Source organism: Panthera pardus, unplaced genomic scaffold (genome assembly GCF_024362965.1).
Source record: "Panthera pardus isolate Hobbes unplaced genomic scaffold, ASM2436296v1 HiC_scaffold_8, whole genome shotgun sequence".
Classification (NCBI taxonomy): domain Eukaryota; kingdom Metazoa; phylum Chordata; class Mammalia; order Carnivora; family Felidae; genus Panthera; species Panthera pardus.
The window spans coordinates 126,927,772-126,949,026 of record NW_026527013.1 but is presented as its reverse complement, the minus strand read 5'-3'; the positions used below and the strand labels follow the sequence as shown (position 1 = coordinate 126,949,026).

At 41.1% G+C, this 21,255-nt stretch overlaps 1 protein-coding gene across 6 annotated transcripts in view; it reads left to right on the top strand.

Annotated features, from left to right (window-relative positions):
- The window catches only part of ELMO1 (engulfment and cell motility 1), a 534,040-nt gene that overhangs the window by 113,062 nt on the left and 399,723 nt on the right, over positions 1-21,255 (top strand). For all 6 annotated transcript variants that reach the window (XR_008420442.1, XM_019418107.2, XM_019418110.2 and 3 more), the window contains 2 exons: positions 12,795-12,835; positions 13,870-13,942. Coding sequence is in view for 5 of the 6 variants with exons in the window: in XM_019418107.2 (XP_019273652.1) it covers positions 12,795-12,835; positions 13,870-13,942 (114 nt within the window). In the remaining variant the exon portion in view is untranslated. The remainder of the gene's footprint in view (positions 1-12,794; positions 12,836-13,869; positions 13,943-21,255) is intronic.

Genomic DNA, 21,255 nt, shown 5'->3' with positions numbered 1-21,255 from the left:
GTATTGTAGCTGTTATTACTTAAACTTCCTTTAAAATAAAGTGACTGGGCCATTTCCTTTTCTGGTTTAGCTCCCTCTCGTTGTGTGACAGAGTCTATATAACCTCATAAAATAGAGTTTGCCATGCTTTGGAAGGGAAAGGCAGCAAACCTATTTCTCCCCTCAACCATGAGCTCAGTTTAATTGAGCAAGAATGAATGCTAGCATTCTGCTTTTCCTTCTGAAAATGAATTGCAGATTTTAGTTTGCTTTCTAGGTAGATTTCAGCAGAGAAATCTTTCTGCAAGGGTGTGGCCCTGGTGAGAGGAACGTGCCTTTCCTTGTTCCCACCATGCATTCTATTATTCTATATATTCTATATATATATTCTATATATTATTCTATATATTATTACATTTTATTAATTACCTTTGGGAAGATTTATTTTTGTCCTTCCATCAAAGCCATCCATGATCAAAAGACAACCAAATGGCTTTGAGATAAGATATATCCATTTTCAGAATGATTGTAGATGGACCATTACTCTGGGACAAGTTTGTGGTGATCTGTTTGGGTTTGTCAGCATCATCACGATAGGATGCTGGTTATTTCTGGCTCACTTCTTTCTTGACCTCCTGACCCATATAAACAACCACGTATCAGCCTATTTGCCTTGGCCATCTATGTCCCTTGTCCTGCAAACTCAATATATTCAAAACTGCCTTATCATGCCTATCATGCCTTCTACTCCAAGACCTGTGTTGCTTTGCTTCGGAAACTTCATGTTTTCCTTTTCCAGGTGATAGGTGAGAACATACACGTAGTTTGCTGAAGCTGAAACTGTATGTCCTCCCAGGCTCTTCCCTCTCCATTGGCTTTTCTGTCCAATCAGTTACCTCAGTAAACTTGCCTGCATCTGGTCCCTTTTTATCACATCTGATGCTGCTGCTGCTCTGGCTGGCCCTGTTTTCCCTGGGCAATGTGGAGGAACAGAGAGAGCAACAAGGGAGGACTTAAAAATAAGTGTGTCAGATATCTCCCAAAGGGAGAACTTTAAAAGCAAGAGGACGATATCTCCATGAGCAGATTATGAACACAAAGGAGGTAGATAGAAATTGAGGAATATATGGGTATCAGAAAGAATCAATTAGAAATGTTAGAAATGGAAAATATACATATGGTAAGTGAAATATAAAAAAAGAAGGAAAACTACAAAAGATAAGTAAAAACAATAGAATGCACAGACAGAGTAACCCTAGAGTAGATTTGGCTAAAGAGAAAATTGATAACTTGGAGAATGAGAATGAGGAATTCATTCAGAACATAGCTCAAAAGATGAATGAAAAATATGATTGTGAATTTGTGTTAAAAGGATGCATTAGGAAGTTGTAACCTATGTCTAGCTGGCAGTCCTACTAATAAAGAATGCAGAGCACCTGGGTGGCTCAGTCAGTTAAGCATCTGACTTTGGCTCAGGTCATGATCTCATGGTTTGTGAGTTTGAGTCCCATGTTGGGCTCTGTACTGATAGCGTGGATCCTGCTTCAGATTTTCTGTCTCTGTCTCTGTCTCTGTCTCTCTCTGCTCCTCTCTCTCTTTCTCTCAAAAATAAATAAATAAACATAAAAAAAGGACAAAATGAATGGTGGAGAGGCAATATTTGAGGAAATCCTAGCTAATATCTTACTTCTCTGGAACTGAAGAGAAATTCTGCAGTGGGAGAGAACAGAGGCTCTGGATTTGGCTGCTTGGATGAGTAGAGGCTCTGCTATTCAGAGCTAAATGGACTTAGTACTTTATCCAAGAGCCACAAGAAAAGGGGAGGTTTATAAGCAGGGGATTGGCATGGTATGATTTGTACTTTTAGAAGATGTCCCTACTGAAAGCAGCCTAAAATCTGCAATTCATTTTCAGAAGGAAAAGCAGAATGCTAGAGGTCATTCTTGCTCAGTTAAACGGAATTCTCAGTTGAGGGGAGAAATAGGTTTGCTGTCTTTCTCTTCTAAAGCATTTGTATGTTTTGCAAGAGGTAAAATGAAATAAGAGAGATTATTTAGACAGCCCTTGCAATAGTCCAGGCAAGGAGTGATATGCCGTGGCTTAGGATAGTGATGGGAGATAGAAAGAAGTGAAGCATATGTCTCATCAAGATGTCTAGTAGGATTAAACTGACACAAAATTGATAATTGATTATATGTAGAGGGTGTCAGGTGAAGAGGAGGGAAATGTTAAAGATGATTCCGAGATTTCTTGTGTGAATAGCAAATGGTGGTAGCAGCTATCAAGATAGTGGAGGGATATTTAGGTGGACTCACAGTCTTCATGGAAACCTTACACAAATGGGTACAGGAGAATAAAGCAGGTATCTGTATGACTGTACCTCCTTTCAGATTTTCTTTGGGTTTCAATGCACTGGCCAATTTGTCCACTTAACTGGTCTCTCAACCTCCAGTGCAATCACCTGTCATTAGGAAATGCACTTGACTATGTCACTTTCCTGCTTAAAAACTCAGGATGGGTCCTAATCATCAAGAGTTGTTTATAGGACTTAGACATCTTTTGCCTCTGAGTTGCCTGTTTAACCCCTCTCTCATTCATGCGTATGACACTGTTCATATGCCACATGAGCCATGGCTTTGCATTTGCTAGACTTATAACCAAAAGTACCCTAAGCAACCCAGATATCATCTGTTTTTAATTGCTCCTCTGTACCCAGAAGCAGAATAAAGAAGAAGGTTTAGTGAGTCACCTGTGAGATTGACTTGGTGGGGCTGAAGAGCCAATAATATGAAGAGCAAGGAAGGTATAATGTTGATTCCAAGCTTATTTTCTGGCAAACTAGAAGAAGATGAGTAAAAGCTGAAAATTAGGAAAGAGTTTGGGGTAGGTTTTGAGTCTGAGGTTATGGAAGGATACACACTCAAGTTACAATGGCCCAAAACAGAAGGGAACTACACAGAAGTGAGGGCTGGATGTTGGATTTGAGCATAAGGTGAGAAGGGGACCAGAGCACAGAGAATTCTTCCACTGGATGTCAGAAGTCTCAGTGTTCACTTAGGGTTTCGTCACAAGGCAGTGTCATCTACTATTCTCATGGAAGTGCTGAAACATCATGCATTAAAATAATGTTTATCATGAACTCACTATGTGCCAGGAACCAAGATGCCCAGAAGTCCAGCACCCTTCCCCTTGAGTGTTAGCTCTGGGCACTTGGTCTTGTTGTTCATGGTTGCCAGGGTTTCAGATTTGGGATGGAGTTAAAGAACGCGGATTCTGAAATGACATAGGTCCAGGTTCAAATTCTGGCTTTGTTCTAGATGCTTTAAGGCTTTGAGCAAGTTACTTAACATCTCAAGATCCTATGACAGTTTCATCATTTGTAAAATAGACTTAGTAGTATCATCTTATAGGGGATATACGATAGTCATTCAATAAATTGTAGCTATTACTATTACCATAAGTGTCAGAAGGCCTGGCCAAGTGATGATAGATAATAAAAGTCTAGGTTGATGATGTCTCAAAGTTAAGGGAGTTTTAGAAAGTGCATGAGGTTGTGGCCATTGTTTGCATATTCCAAACCCTTCAAGAAGAGCCTGTTTTGTTATTCTTCAAGGCTATGGTTCCGCCTTGAACCATATGGTTCTAACCGATGGTTAGATTACCATTGCCCCATTCATGGGACATCTATTTGAGACTTGAAAGTCCATGTCCTTCTGCTGTTGGCTGGCAGATGTCCCAGCACATCCATTACCATTCAAGAAAGAAGGATGAATTGGCGTTGGTGTATCCACTCACAAACAAGTAAACCCACCACATAAAGAAGAGAGTCAAGAAATAAAGGAGGGGGAGAAATTGAAAAAATAAACTCACTTCTTAAAAACTCCCTTCGCCACCAGTTCCTCTCAGTGTGCTTTTGACTGCTGTCTTATATCGAATCTTGGTTTCTTTGCAGGTGATAAACCTTCATAATCCTGTTTTTAAATTGAACCTGAACAAAGTAAGGTTCTGGCTTTCTTGTATCTGCTCACCTAGACTGATAATACCCTACTCATGTGGGTCCACAGTCATTTCTGTTTATCCTACTGAGCCTGCCTGTCCTTTAAATTTTAAATCATGCACATAAATACTTATTAACCTTCCACATATGAATTTGACACAAACAAGTAGACTATTTCACAGGAGTGAGGGTAGGCCGACCTTATGACCTCAGCTGGTTTGGAGTACAAATCCCTCCTTTCCACAGAGAACACTTGGTTGCAAGCGTGTGGAGTATAGTGGTGTGCCAGCCAGTGGGGAGTCATCTGGGCATACTTCTTGGAAAGCACTGATATTAGGGAAAGTTGAGAGGGAGATAGGAAATAAGAGATTGGTTGTTATTGCTGCCTGAGATACTGAAATTTGGGGGAAAAATATGTTTCTTATGTCCCTAGCAACATTGGTATTAGGACAATATAAAATAGGGACTAGGAAGGAGAATCAAAAAAGATAATTGGTATCAGTCGTGCTTTGTTTTTGCATTGTTCATTTTCATACTTTAGTCACTTTCTGAAATTTCAGTTTCCCTTCCAATTGAAGGGAAATACAGTTTCTACTGAGGAGGAATACCAGAATACCTCAAAGAGAAAGGGTTTTTTTCACTTGTGTGTAACCCACTAACACACAAAAGTGCTAATTATTTACGTCTTTGCTCATTTACACAGTCCAATGATTTTTTTTGACACAAAGATTCTACTTTATCTTGCTAAAATGTGATATTTAATTAGTTTCATGAAGCTTGAAACAAGTCATTATAAAGAAACCATTTCTGAAACAAATCATTTGTCAAGAAAAAGGTGGCATAGCCTATCATCTTTCAGTTTTTAAAATTAATGTGGTCCGCATGGTTGTACTACTTTGGAGATGTAGTTGTAAAGCCCTTTGTCACTTCCGACAATGGAATCTTGTGCCAGTGATTCACATTGGAACTGTTATCAAAATACTTGCTTTCCAAGAACCAGCTAACTTTGCCCAGGGAAGTGTGGTTTTGTCATTCTCCTTCAGATTATTCAGGCTGTCCATAGGAAGACAGTAGGCACACACACCCCCCTCAGAGCGCATCACATTCCTCCATACAAAAGTATGGAGGTAAATGGCTCTGAAGCATGGAGACTCATCATAGGGCTCCTTGGGGTGGGGGTGGGAGGATAAAGCTGTTCTAAGATGACTTGTGTCATTGACACAATGTCAGGAAGCACCTCTGGGAACTAGGCGGGTTACTGTACATTAAAGTTTCTCCAAATCCTATTGTAGGCTAAGTCGTAGTTAACATGCGTATCCCTTCTCAGAGGTGTCCTGACATGTGGAAGCTGGGTTTCTTTTCTTTCTGGGCCAACATTACTCATAACTGCTGTGCAGAATATGTTCAATGAATTTCCATCTATAAAAGCAAAGTAAAATCCCAAGTGCTGTGCTGTATCGCCTCAAAGTGTCAGAATAAAGCATCTGTCACATTCTTTTAAAGCATTGGAGAAAAGCTTTTTAACACACTGAAACCAAAAACTTTAAGTCTTTGTGGAAAATAGTTTTGCAATTAAAGGACTGTAAGACGCTGGCCGTATGGAAGGGCAGACGCATGGTGGGGATTGGAGATTGCTTCTGTTTTCCTCTTGCTATGTTCCTTCTTTAGCTCCTGCGTGAGCTTTAGCGGCTGTCGGAAAGAGACCAGAAGAAAGGGAAAGAAGCTAAAAGTCTGGAAAAAGAAGACGTGGTCTTAATGAAACAATATTTGCTAATTGCCCGCTTTGCGGGGGCCCAGCAGTCACTCGCCTGGGAAGTGACAGAGGTGTCTCAGAGGTGGTCTCTGCCTCCATAGCAAGTGTAACTGAGTTGGCAGACAAAATGAAAATGAGTTGAAGAATGAAGAATGAATAGGAAGAGATGAGATCCAAAGGCAACAACGGGGCTGGAGTCACTCAAAGAAGAAAGAGGAACTGGATATTCATTCATGTATTTATTTCATCAACTTTTACAAAAAGTAGCTGTAAAGTGGCAACACAGGATACAAGAATTTTGAAAGAAGCTCTTCATAAATAACATTATGCAGTGTCTTACTCTGTCCTGGGTGCTATCTCAAAGGTTTTACCGCACTGTGCCATCTCAGTTCATCTTCATGATACTACAGTGTGTGAGGTACTGTGTTTATTTTCAGTAGAGAAAATGGAATCACCGAGAGAAGTCATAAACCTAAGGATTACAAAACCCAGAGTTGCAGAAGTTGGAGTTTAAGCCCAGGTCATTTTCTAAAGATGAGAGCTCATAGTTGAGGGAAGATCTAGAAAAGCAGGGAGTGGATAAAAATTCAGCATTCCCAATGCTTTCCTGGTGTCTGTTAACTTAATGTCACCACATAAGCACTTTCCCCCCTGTGTCATTAAAAACATTTGAAATGAGTGAGGTTTCAGTGAAACCAGGCTGTGTTTTCTGGGCGATGTCCGTTTTGGGACAAATGTGTGCCTGACAAGTGACTGTCGGAGGCTAGAACTCCAGCCCACAATCCGTAGGTGCTCGCAGCATGTGGTCACAACGCTGGGGGTGCTATCAGCCTCTATGGGTCAGTGTCAAGGGAGCAGTGTGTGCATGGACAGATTTAAGAGCCCTGAGGTGAGCCTTTGGGTTGGGTGAGTCTTCAGGACAGATGCCTCTGCCAACAGATAGGAACAGGTGGTTAAACAGGAACTGTGCTCATAGGAGGCATGTCAGGGACAGGGACATGGATGTGGCAGAACTGTGGGGCTCTTTCCAGGGGAAGGAGCCTTAAGGCAGGCTGGACGCTGCCTGCCCCTAAACAAACAAGCAGAGATTCCCAAGGATGTTTCTTCTTGGGATTCTCTGATGCCTTAAAAGAACCATGTGGTTTGTGTGAGAGCATAGTTTTTTTTTTAAGAGATAAAAGGGAGCCAAAAGGAAGATCTGGTTTAGTAAGGAAGAAGATGAAGTGTTAAGCTTTCATGAAGGGGTGGCAGGACATCCACGTGGATCTGCCCGAGGGGTTATTGGTATTGCTGGACCAGACCTTAGAAGAGGGTCAGAGTGGGAGGCATGGATTCAGGAATTTATGATACTGGCATTTCATTAAAGACAAGGGAGAGATAATAAAAAGGAAAGCAAAGACCAACACCCACTTTAACGAATAGAGAGAAGAGAGTGTTGCCAGAGACACAAGATTAAAAATGAATTGCTAGAGAATTTGGCCATTCGCAAAAATGTAGCTGATCTTATGAAAAGTAGATACACAAATCTTTTTGTATAGGAAATTTGCTCTCCTGACTCGCTGTCTTTGATAAATTCCATTAGATAAGGGAATTCTTTTGGAGAATAAGAGTTAAAGTCAAAAAGGAGGAATAAATCTTAAAAAAACAAACAAAAAACAAAAACAAAAAAAGCTACTCCTTGAATATAACTGTTGGCACATGGTACTTTGCCAATCAGATTCATATGGAAATGCATACTTTGGCAAATAAAAATATTTCTGCCAGCATTAAAATTTCCCCAGAAAAATATAAAATGAAGAAATACTTTTCTATGCTGCAAGATGACCTCACTGTTGCTAAGGGGAATGAGGAAAAGAGTGTGGTGGTCTGGGGCCACCCCTAACCACCTGCAAGGTGCAGTCTGGTAACTGTCTAACCCTCCTGGTTATCCTTAAAAACATTCCTGCTCTTCCCATCTCAGCTCACTGCTGAGGCCAAGACGATAGTTTTGACCTTCAAAACAAAAAGCTTAAGGAATTTGGTTATTTTTTAAAAAACTTCAAGTAGGCTCCACAACCTGTAAGTTTGAACTCATGACCCTGAGGTTAAGACTTCCACGCTCTATTGACCGAGCCAACCAGGCGCCGCAGTTACGATTTTTTTTTAAGTTATGAAAACATACTTAGGTAGTTAAAATAATTTTGCCTCAATATTCTAAATCCTGATAGATTCAAATAGAGTATAGAATTTTATTTTTAGCTCCTTTAGGCTTTATGGAATCAGGAAGAAGAACGAGTTTTTGCCTTTTAGACCAAATTTTCTTTTTCTCCTGAGCCTTTTCTCTCAATGAAGTGAAAGACAAATTGTTCCTCAGTTCTACAGAAAGCAATCAAAGTGTCACCATACTCCCAAGACTTAGAAGACTGGGGAGATAGGCAGAAGCATCCTATGCCACTTGAGCAAATGTTAACCAAAACATAGGCAGAGCTGGCTGGCCTTTGGCTTGGAATGTAAGTGGCACAAGGAAACTCACGTCAGACTAAGGGCTTTGTATAGGAAATGAGAAAAGCGGTGGCACCAGACTAGTGTTTTCTGTTTGGGTATCTTGTTCAGTCCCAGTTTATGATAGTGCTGCTCACCTGTGTGACCTTGCTAACGGATGGTGATGGTGATTTGACGGGTATCTGTTTTATCACCTGTTGAATTACACTCGTCATCAGCTAGCTCGCTCAGTGCTTTTCCAAGCCATGAATCACATAACTCCTTCAAGAGGCATCTGTGCAGGGAGTAGTGACAGCATTCACGTGTCTAACAACTTCTAGCCAACAGCTGCTTAGAGCCACCCAGTGTAGTTTACATGGTAGGAAGGGGGGGTGGGGTGGGTGTGCTAGTTAATCCAGGCTATTCTTCAAATAGTTTCCTTTATTCAAGCCTTTTTGTTTGTTTGTTTGTTTTTTGACAGAAAGTGAATGTATGGGTTTTCCATTCAACAGAAATGCATTGAGTCTCCTTTTAGATTCTACTAGCACCTATATACTATGGTAACTAGTACTGAGGGCTGGAGAAGATTAACCCACATGAATTAAGAGGGCTTGTTCTCAAGGGACAAGAAGATAAGACAGAGATACAAAGTTTTGGGGAGTGACTTATTTAATGTGCTAAGTACAGAGAGGGAGTGACTTCTGTCTGTGTGGTTGGGGAGATCAGAGACATCTGCTTAAAGGTGGATATTCTGCTTTGAAATGGGTATTACTGGTAGTAAGAGTTCATTGTTAGAACTGGAACAGAAAGGAGAGGGACACTCAACAAATGGTATAAAGTGTAAGTATGGAAGTGGGATTCTTTTCTTTCCTTTTTTTTTTTTTTTTTTTTTGGTGAATCATGGACTAATCCAGAAGCATGAATAACATGTACAGCATTAGTAGAAAGTTTGACTGCATGAGCACAGATTGTGGAAGGCCTTGGATGACAAGCTAAGGGATTTATACCATATTGGTGATGGTCACTGGGGATCTACAGAGGATATTGGGGCAAAAAAGAGTGACCTGAGCAAAGTTTGTAGGGAAAGTCAGATTTTACCCAATTATGGCTAATGTAGGGATTGGAGAGAAAGAAGCTGGGGATGTGGAGACTTATTTGCAAGGATCTGGTGACCGTGTCCTGAGAGCTCTACAGAGGTAGTAGTAAGGTCTGGAACGGATAAAGGGGAGACAGTTTGTGGAGGCAACAATGATGAGACTCAGTGGAAATGCATATATCACAAAATAGAGTAAAGAAAAGGGGAAGGCAAGGATGAATTCTCTACAAATGTATGTGAAAAACTGCCCCATGTAAGCAGTGTAGGAACTAATGGCAGATAGGAATCAGAGTTTGATGTGCCAGTGGAGCATTGGACTGAGGATTTGTGGTGAGTCATCAGTAATGAAGGGGTTGCACTCCGGAGTGGTTGGGACTAGGGACAAAGAATGAGAGGCAATGGGATTGGGGGGAATATTTGTCTGATAGCAGGAGTTGGGATGGGGAGTGTCTGTATGTTAGGAGAGTAGTTAGGAGGTGAGAAGTCATGACGTGCCTTTAACTCCGTTGAGCTGGAGAGTGAAGAAACGAAGGCTGTAGGTGCTTCTGAGCAGAAGCGGTGCAACCAGAGGGAGACGTCCTGGTGGGGTGCGGGACCTTTGAGATCCTGCTGTTGTTGGGGCAGGTTGATGGGTGAGAGTGATGGTTTTTGTTTGTGTATTTAATAAGATTCCTGAAGGAGAGTTAAATGTTGTATCTAGCAAGCTGTCAGAGATGTGCAAGAGAGTATTTGGAGCCAGAACTTTACACTGTGGGCAGTTGAAGTGAATGAGGAACTGACCGATTAAGCAAAAGCGGAAGAGACCAGAACAGAAATGTGGCGTTAGGAAGTTAGAGGCAAAAGAGAAACAATTGAAGGATCTCTTGGCTTTTACTGATGGTGTATTGGTTAACACTGTAGGAGACTGAAGGAAATACCATGAAAGCTCTGGAAAGAGGGTTTCCAAAAGAAGGCAGTAGTAATAGTGTCAAATAAGGTAGATGAATTAAGGGAGAGGAGGACTGTGAAAGTTCACTGGCACTACCTTTGGGTGGTGGGAGCTAATATTTCACTGGAACAGCAAGAAGAATAGAGGAGACAGGTGTGGGACGTGGGCCATAACATTTATTTTGAGGGGTTAAGGCTGCCTTATGGGTGCGTTATGTTCAGTTAACTGTGATTCCTTTTCATCAGTGGTTTAGAGCCTTTGTATAATCTTTGCTAAATCTCTAAGTTCTTCCATGGTTTTTACTCCTTTCATCTATCCAGCCTGAGAATATTCTAGATATAATAGTACCCCATAGACTTCTGTCGGTTCAAATTTGGTTCTGAATCTATGAGTCAGACCTGAAGGAAAATCTAAGAAATTACTTTATGACACCTCAACTAGGAAATCTAATTCTGGGAGCTATTGTGTTAGATGCCTTCTCCTACCTCAGTAGCAATGCTTTCTTGGTCTGATCTGTTGTTTCAATGTCATTCAAGGCTAACATCCAGTCTTGTTATTTAGATTTCAGTTTTGAGGGTGCAAAAAGTAAGATTAGGAGGCTAGGAGTGGTAAGTCTTCATAAAATACAGATAGCCTGGAGAAGGCTCTGGCAGTTGGAAGTGCAAAATCCTCATCTTATGGGCATAGTTTTACTCCTAAAATTCCTTTGTCCTTTGGATGTGAGAATATCATTGCCCCTCCACTTTAAAGCTAAAGCCATAAACAGTGGATAAGTTCTTGTGAAGCCATTGGCTTGTATAACATGTAACTTCTTTGGAGAACCCAATCTCCATTTCTCATCTTATTAGAAAGGAGACCAACTCAGGATGTCGGGATAACCCAGCAGCTTTCCACTCTTCAATGATTCTAGGTTCCCCTTCTTCCCACTGGATTTTTAGCTTAGTCAGACATTCTTTTGAACACATGGTGGTGGACTCAGTCGTAGAGACTAGATCTCTGGTGGGCAGGAGTTCACTGGAGGAACACTGTGGACTGAGCTGGAGTCAACTTTTAGCTAGGGCTGGAGGCCCTTAGAAGGGACTGTGAACAGTGGTCAGAATTCACTAATTTGTCAGAGCAGACATGGCAACATCATGTCTCAGGGCTATTCTGTGACATGAGAGAGTAATAAGGCAAAATCCTAACCCTTAACCCTTTTTTGATTTTTTTGCTCTTTGTATTAATTCTCATTTCTTTCTTTCTTCTTTTTTTTTTAATTTTTTTTTAACGTTTTATTTATTTTTGAGACAGGGAGAGACAGAGCATGAACAGGGGAGGGTCAGAGAGAGGGAGACACAGAATCTGAAACAGGCTCCAGGCTCTGAGCGGTCAGCACAGAGCCCGACGCGGGGCTCGAACTCACGGACCGCGAGATCATGACCTGAGCCGAAGTCGGCCGCTTAACCGACTGAGCCACCCAGGCGCCCCTCTCATTTATTTCTTATAGTAGCCCTGAGGAATGGATAGGTCCTATGCCCGTTCTACAGATAAATTAGTTGAGGTTCAGCAAATTAAGGGAATTATATAGGTTATGCTGCAGACCAGTTAAGGAGCTAGGATTTGAATTGGTTCTGCTTGATTCAGTATTCATTTCCCCATAACACATTGCCCTTCAGAGGGACAGAAGCAGAACATGTTTATATGTAGACAGCTTTTTATATGTTTGTATCTGAAAAATCCAAGGCCATGTGTTGTATTTCTTTGATTTTTCTGCCCCCTTTATTTCTTGCCTGTGATTTGTTCTTTTGGTTGACATGCTACTGCCCACCCCAGACGGAGATAGATAGGGGGTCTGTTTTCGTCCAAAGTAGAGAGGTTTCAACATCACTGGGTGAGCTGTATGGGTCTCTCTCTTTGCTGCATTCCTTCTCTCTGGGGGCAGGCAGAGCGGAACACAGCTGTGGCTGTTAGGCCTGGAGCACAGCTGTAGTCAGCCGGCCAGTTGACACCATGGCACATGGTGTCATGGTCTCATTACTCAAGTGTGTCCAGCTCAAGCTGCTGCATGATTGGCATTTGTCAGGGCCACGGTTAGGAGAAGAATTCTATGCACTTTGTAGGAACAATTTCGCAATGCCTCCTGTTCCATTTGCCACACGTTCTCATAAAAATGTCCTGAATCCAAGCTTGTTTGCGTAACACCACACTGCTGGTTGCCTGCTTCGTGTACTGATCCTGAGGAATTCTGGTTATCGTTTGACCTTGGGGCTCTCATTGCCTGTGAGATCGTTGAACAGAGCTCTGTTTTCATCTTGATTTTAACGCAGCTACGTTAAATATGATGCATGTTTTGTTCAACTAATAATGTTAAGAATAGAAAATGGGACCACAAGGATAGTAAATCATTAATATATCGGGCAGTGACGGCTGGTAGATTACACCTTGAGAAAAACACCAGACTCATTGACAACAACCAAGAATAGCAAATGGAAGTTCTCCTTACTTAGATATCTTTTTATTAGGCTCCTTTTCTTCTTCTTTTTTTAATTTAAAATGATGAAATGAAACTAACAGCATTTCCTTTTTTTTGCTATTTTTGCAGAAAAAACCACTGTCTGCAATAATAAAGGAAGTCTGTGATGGGTAAGTGTTACTTAGGATATGTGTGAGTTGCTTCAGTCCACAAACTGGAAGCTAATAAAATATTCCTGAGCAATTATTATTGCTTTATTATTATTATTTTTATTTATAACATTATTTATAAGTTACTACCTGATCTCCGCAAAGACATCAAGAATCACTCTGTACAATTTACATGCCCTCTTACACCAAAAATTTACTGTTGTTCCTCAAAGAGCAGAAAGTGTGAAATGGCTGGTGTGTGCACATTGGGGCCGGTTTTATTTATTTTGAAAAGCTGTGGTTCATTCATCCTACTCAGCAGGGAGCAGTCTGAAGTTCCTGAGGTTAAATACACACCTCATCTGGTATAAATTGAGAGGACCATTCAGGCTCCCATAGAAGACGAAAGAATTTAGAGGACAAGTCAGTGTGTGGTTTTGCTGCCCCATGGAACTTGACAGTGTTACAGCTTTCCTACCTCTCTTTGGCTAGCCTTAACAATCCAAAGGGAAAGCATATATAGAATTGCATGAGGTTTTTCTGCTCCAAAGCAGAATTATGAAGACAGTGTTAACTTGGAGTTTATTTAAGACCTGGGATACTTGATTGGAATGTTTCCATATGCAGCAAGCATAGTGATTAGGGATTGCAGAACAGAGACCATTGGAATATAACAATTATCAAAAATTTAAATTGCATTCATTTCTTCTGTGTTCCTCTTTCTGCTCCATTCCTTCAAAATGGGGGAGGAATATAACATTGTATTTAAACACCCCTGCCTCAAAGCCATAAAGATGAAATGCTTCAAGGTGAGCCACATTCCATCCACTAGGTGTGCAATAGGACCACGATGATCCACAGAGGAAATGATTGGTCAGGGCGATGCAAGGTGGGCTAATGTCATTCCAGTGTTAGGAAGCTCACTGGGGGGTGTGTTGGGTACTGGCCAAATTCCAAGTGTAGGGTGCTTCATCCTTCTAATTCTGTCACACTGTAAAAATGACAATGACCCAGTTTTTTTGTTTTTCTGATCAGTTTATGCTTATATTTTTAAGGTGGTCCCTTGCCAACCATGAGTACTTTGCACTGCAGCACGCCGATAGTTCCAACTTCTATATCACAGAAAAGGTAGGTCAACCACATTATTTAATCTGGGACACTTCTATTTAAAAAAATTAAAATATGACTGATATTTCCTGTGTTCAGGACTAGACTAGACCTGCTGATTTAAATTTTAAGCCTCTATCATCTGTAAAAATAGAGTGTGCAGAGCAAAGACTGCTACTTTAGTATGAACAAGGCAATAGTTAGCGTCTTCAGGAGTGAAGACCAGATATGTTTCTGCATCACGTTTTAGCAACTACATTTGCCTTCTAACTGTGCATATACTAGTCATTCTTATTCCTTGGTTACAGCATTTATTTGATGTTTAATGACTCCTTTCTCAGACTGCTTTTTTTTTTTTTTAAGAACAATCTCTTAAGTCCTGTTTAAAGTAGTGGAAACAATGGTAAGAAACCTTTTCAAAGGCGGCATTGTGTAGACACTGAGTATTCTGTGGCTCAGGGAACCTTGCATTCTTCGTGGGGGATTTTGTTTTTTTTTTTACTCTTTAAGAAGCTTGGAGGAGAAGGAGGGAGTGGTGAGGACTAACGTGGTTGTGGCAGCAAGTAAAAGCAATGTCTCCGAGAGATCCCTGACAGGAGAAGGGAAAACTAATATTTATTCAACACCTACTGTGTGCCAAGGAACTGGGATAGGCACATTTACATCCGTTTGTGGGTTTCTTCCTCAAGACTAACCTGTGTTGTAAACAGTATTGGCTTTGGTTCACAGATAAGAAACTGAACCACGAAAGTCCAATGGCTTGGCCAATATCTCACGAGTAGTAAATGATACAATCAAAAAATAAGTTTAGGTTTTTGTGCTTCAATCACTTTGCCTTTTGGGAATTTCTAGAAGAGCTTAGTGTTTAGTTAGTTTAATGAAGAATTCACTGAAATACATAGAGTCAATATTGTCCTCGTGGAACTTTATAACCTTGTGGACTTGGTGGGGAGGAAAGGCTCAAGCCCCCTGAACAGTTTTCATGACAACAAGGTAGTCAGTTCTGGGACAGAAGTGAATACAGAGTGCTCTTAGAGGAGCGGGTTATTGGGTGACCTCAGGCTCCAGACTTTGTTCCTCCCAATCAGCAGTCCCTGGAGCGACCATCAGTTTACCTGTGAATCAAGTGGTTGTGCAAGGTGGAGGCTGTAACGAGGGTCCTGCAGTTACCGTGAGGGCTTGCTGTCCCCAGAGGAGTGTGTGTGTATGGGGGTTGGGGGCAGATGGTAATTCAGTCCAGCCCAGTAGGAGTATAGCCACAGACTTGGGAATGCTTCTCAGAAATTGCTTTGTTCTTCCCAGATGGACACTGGAATTTTCATAACTGATCGTGTTTTTCTCTTCCTACTAATTGACAGAAAGCTGAGAGTCAACAAGTGGACTAGATTTCCTGGCCTGTGTTATATTTAATTTTACTTGTTCCTTTCTACCAACACTTAGTTTCCTGTCTTTATTTTCCCTTAGCTTCATTTTCTTACTATTTTTCATTGATTCTTTACTGATTTATATAATCTGCATGCTCTTCTTCGTGAGGTAAAGAGGGTATAAATAAGTAAGTTAAATGTTAGCAGTTAAACATATTGCTGTGGATATCTTTAAGCAGAATACGGTCTCATTTCAACTCGGTTCACCTTTTAAAGATAACTAAAATATTACAACTTTTAGGGTATTATCAGAAAAGATTGGATGGTTTCCTACTATTGGAGCATAATACGAAAAAGTGTAAAAAGTATTGAGTGATATAATTATAGGGCGATAGAAGTTATAATGGATTTTTCAAATATCACCAATTAGTGGGCAGTGCTATCAGTTTTGTTGGTTGCAACAGCCTAAAAAATGAGAATAGAATAGATCACATCACTTCACCTGTGTTGTTTTTTTTTTTTTTAATGTTTTTATTTATTTTTGAGACAGAGAAATACCGAGCATGAGCAGGGGAGGGGCAGAGAGAAGGGGAAACACAGAATCTGAAGCGGGCTCCAGGCTCTGAGCTGTCAGCACAGAGCCCGACGCGGGGCTCGAACTCACGGAGTGTGAGATCATGACCTGAGCTGAAGTCGGACGCTCAACCGACTGAGCCACCCAGGCGCCCCTCACCTGTGTTGTTTGTAAATCCTTGTGTCGTACACACACATATACAGGACATGTGTATTGTGCTGGTTTTTTTTTAACCTTGGGTTGTGGTAAACCACAGCCCAAAGTCACGGAATCACAATATCCCTGCATTTGGTTAATCTGTATTGACTTGTGTCCCCTGGTGGTTGTGCTGTAACCTGTCATCATTGGCAGGAGACCTCAGTGTACTGTAGATGACTAGGATGAGATTCTCAGACTGTAGAACATACTCATTGCAAGGAGAACCTTTTAGAAATGGACATTTTCAGATCCCACCCCTAGAGACTCAGATTGAGCTGACCTTGGATATGGCCTAGGATTTTGCAGTTTAAGAGCCTCCATGGAATTCTAATGGAAACCCTAGGACCACCTGGGGGGATATAGCTCTGGGGCTGTTTTTTGGTACCAGTACTGTGTGTACCACAGAAGTTATGCACTAAGTTTGACTTAGAAGTGTGTGTGCAGCCAATTCTTGGAATAATTTAAAAATTCATAAAATATTTATGCTTTTGTTCTAATGAAAATTAATGTATACACAGAAAATTCAAACCACTCAGAACAGTGGGAAAATTATTAAAATAAAAAATATTTAATGTTTTATTTATTTTGGAGAGAGAGAGACAGACAGACAGACAGACAGACAGGCAGGCAAAGTACAAGTGGGCAGGGGCCCAGAGAGAGGGAGACACAGAACCCAAGCAGGCTCCAGGCTCTGAGCTGTCAGCACAGAGCCCAATGCTGGGCTTGAACTCGTGAACTGTGAGATCATGACCTGAGCTAAAGTTGGACGCTTAACCAACTGAGCCACCCAGGCACCCTGGGAAAATTGTTATTTTATCAGGCATCTTAGTTGTTTTTTAGAAAATCTTGTGTTGCCTGAGAACATTGTTAATGTTGAGTTTGAAAGGGACCGCCACCTTTGTTTGTCATCCAGTCTGTCTGTCTTCAGGGGGCAGTAGCAGAGATTATTCTTTTATTAAGAGTTTAGGGAACGAGAAGACTCATCTTCCCAATCATCGCTCTTTGTTTGTAAATAGAATGTCATCACTCTTCCTCCTGCAGCTGTTAGTGGGCACAGCTGTGTGTGCATGTGATACAGAACTCACATGTCATGCACAGGGCAGGAGAGACCTTGGATCCTGGGTCACAGGCGCAAACCTGGGCTGCCTTCAGTCTGCTGTTAGGTTAGTGCAAATACTCCTATACATAGAGCCCATTTTCCATTTTAGCCTCATTTTGGTTACTTACAGCCCAGTGAGTTGTTAGGTAATATTTGCATTACCATGGTAACTGGTGACTAATTTTTGAAACTTGTACATGTTCTTCTTAGTTACTGATTTCCCCTTGCATATGAGGTGGTCTCCCCCCCTCTGCCAGAGATAAAATATCACCTGTAATTTGAAAGAAGAAAAATTCTCCAGGCTCGACAAGCTAATGCATTTTGTGACTGATGGACGGATGCTTGTAATTCTCTTCTAATATCCTCAGGAAGGCACCTCCCCTACTTTTCTCATGTTATCCAAGTGCATTTTTCCAAAATAGTCTCATTTGCTTATTGGGCCATTAACTTTGGTTTTTCAGTGGGAGAGAATATTATGTTGTTGAGCAGTGTTCAGCAAAAGCATAGCATAGAAATCCTTACAGAAAGTTAAGGTTTAGCTACTCACAAGCTCAAATTCTGCCCCAGATATTTTTATATTTCAGGGTGATGTCCGAATGAAAGAGAGAGAGAGAGAAAGAGAGAGACAGAGGCAGGAAAAAATAAAAAATAAAAAGTGAATTGTGTATCTTTTTTCAGCTTTATTGGGGTATAATTGACAAAATTGTAAGATCTTTAAAGTACATGGTGATTTGACATATGTATACACTGTGTAAGGATTCTCCCCATCTAATTAATTAACACATCTATCACCTCATGTGCTTATTTATTTATTTGGTGGGGACATTTAAGTTCTGTTAGCAAATTCAAGTTATATTACACAGCATTATCGACTGTAGTCATCATATTTTGAATTAGATCTTTAGACCTTGTTCATCTTATAGCTGAAAGTTTGTGTTGTTTTACCAGTCTCTCCCTATGTTTCCTGTCTCCTATCCAGCCCCAGAAACCACTTTTCCACTCTCTGTTTCTATGAGCTGGACTTAAGTGATACCATGGAGTATCAGTCTTTCTCTGTGTGATTTATCTTACTTAGCATAATGCCCTCAAGGTCCATCCATGTCCTTGCTAATGGCAAGATTTCCTCCTTTCTCATGGCTGAATAATATTCCACTGTGTATATGCCACATATTCTTTTATCCATTCATCCATCGGCAAACACTAAGGTTGTTTCTACACCATAGCTGTTGTGAATAATGTGGCAATGAACATGGAAGTGCAGATATCCCTTTGACAGCCTGTTTTCATTTCCTTTGGATAAATATTCAAAAGTGGGGCTGTTCGTTAATATGATAGTTTTATTTCTGAAGAGTTGAGGAACCTCCATGCAGGTTTCCTTATTGGCTGTACCAATTTACATTCCCACCAACAGTGTATGAAGGTTCCGTTTTCTCCACATCCTGGCCAACACTTGTTTATTTATTTGATGGTAGCCATTCTAACTGGTGTGAAGTGATATCTCATTATGGTTTTGATTTGCATTTCCCTGATAATGAATGATGTTGAGTACCTTTTCATGTACTTATTGGCCATCTGTGTGTCTTTGGGAAAATGTTCATTCAGTTTCTCTGCCCATTTTTAAGTGGGATTGTTTGTTTGTTTGTTTTTGCCATTGAGTTGTGTGAGTTCTTTATATATTTTGGGTATTAACCCCTTAACAGATGCAGGATTTGCAATTATTTTCTCCCTTTCCATGGGTGGCCTTTTCATTTTGTTGATGGTTTCCTTTACTATGAAGATTTTTAGTTAGACATATCCTACTTGTTTATTTTTGTGAATTGTGTGTTTAAGTACTCTGGTGGAATTTGTCTTCCAAAAAATTTTTATATAGAGAGACTGCTAATAAGCATTCTAGCTCATTATCCTCATTTCAGTCTGATGGTGTGTGTGTTATTGTCTCCATTTTACAACGAGGAAGGTGAGACCGAGAGAGAGGTTAAGCAACAGGTTGTATAGGTCACGCAGATGGGCAGTGGTTAAGCTGAGTCTTGGACCTGGGTGGGTCTTTCTTCAAAGCTTTCTAGGCCATCTCCTGGAAACATTCTGTCCCCACTGCCCAGGCCCCAATTTGTTTATGATTCTTTTCTGTGGACCCCAGACCACTGATCCTGATGGTAATTGCCTCACGAAAATACATACAGGAAGTTACAGCCAGCTTCTTGTGAGCATTTGTTACCAGCTTCAGTCTGTGGCTTCCTTATTCCCTAAAAGGGTAACTTGGAGGAAGTTGTAACAAGTAGTGTTCCACTCCCTAGAAATTAGCAGAGTACAGCTGACCCTTGAACAACAGGGGTTTGACCTACCCTGGTTCAGTTATACATAGATTTTTTTCAATAAATATAGTACAGTACTGTAAATGTATTTTCTTTATGATTTTCTTAACACCATTTTCTTTTCCCTAGCTTACTTTCTTGTAAGAACACAGTATATAATACATATAACATACACAATATGTGTTTCTCAGCTGTTTATGTTGTTGGTAAGGCTTCCAGTCAACAGTGAGCCATTGATAGTACAGTTTTGAGGGAGTCAAAAGTTATATGTGGATTTTTGACTGAGTTGGACATCAGTGCCTCTGACTCCTATGCTGTTCACAGGTCAACTGTACATTTTCATTTGGATTGTATGGATTATATAATTGTGCAAAGTAGTATTATTGTACTAATACCGTTCTTTTTAGGAAAGTTGCTTTGTCATCCTTAAACCTAAGCATTAAGAGAGAACAGGGCATAGTGAAGGATGCCTTTGGTAGACTGTATGTTCCACTGTTAACCCCCTACTAAGACCTGTTTCAGAATGTCTGAAGTATAGTGATATACCTTGGTAGGATCTTATTTAGATTAATTCTTATTTTGTAGGAAGAGAGATGGCCAAGCCTCATCTGGGCTCTCTTAGCCAAGCTGGCTGCAACAACCTTTGGGAAGGAAATGGGGTCATTTGTGGGGCATCCCTTTTTATGCCATTCTCACTTCCCAGATGCTCTTGGTTCTCAAAGGCCTTGAGCCTCCCAGAACCTGGGTAGATAAGGATTGTGTCCCTGGGACTTGTATATTCTACTCGGTCAGGAGATCACTCAGTTAACCATGTGGAATTCACTTCAACTGTCATGCTTTGAGTACTGGGCTCCACAAAGGGCCTAGTGAGAAGAATATGTTCCATTCTCTGCATTTGTGATCTCACTCTCTAGTGGGGGGACATAGTCTTGAAATGGGCACAGGTTTTAAGGAAGGAGAGGAAAGAACCGAATAATTATAGGAGGGAGGAGGTCACCAAATGGGTCTTTGAGCAGGCTAACTATGTCTGATCTGAATTTGGGAAATATATTCATTTAAAGACCACACTCTTTTTGTGGGTTTTAGCATCCTGGCAGGCCAGTTCAGGAGTGCTCTGGTGGGGGGAACAACTACCATGAACATTTGTTGGATGCTTGCTCTGTGGCAAGCTGTCTGCTAAGCGCTTCGCATGGACTGTTTGTCTTATTAAATCTTCATGGAAAGCCTGTGAACCGGGTTTTATTGTTACATGTTCCATTTTACAGAGGGCACCGCTGAGGGTCAGGGGTGTAAGGAAGTAGGCTGGGATTGGACCCAGGAAGTCTGACTCAAGAGCCAGTGTCCCACACTCTTGGGCTGTGCTGTGAGGCAGGCATTTCGGCACGCCTCATCATGCCGTACCAGAAATGGGAGACATACCAGTTCTGGTGCTGGAGATGAAAATAGATTCTTTCATCATCTTCTTTTGCCTCCCTAGTTTCTTCTGCTGAAAGTCCTCATTCTACCAGCTCTTGACCTCCTGAAAGCCCTTGACTCGACATACATCCTTGACCCAATAACCCAATTTGATCAGCATTGTTGAGCCAAGTAGTTTGCTTTAAAACTTCTGCAGAGGTACACACATCACCAGTTGAGCCTCTTTTCCATTTGGAGCAAAGCTAGTGAGTCCAGGGGAATTGGCTTCATCTCTGTATGGGAGGATCAGCTTTGTGCAGAGATGGTGGATGACACCTCTGAACTGGGTCGGCTAACACAGGGGTACGCGTCTCCATCGGTCGCTACAGAAA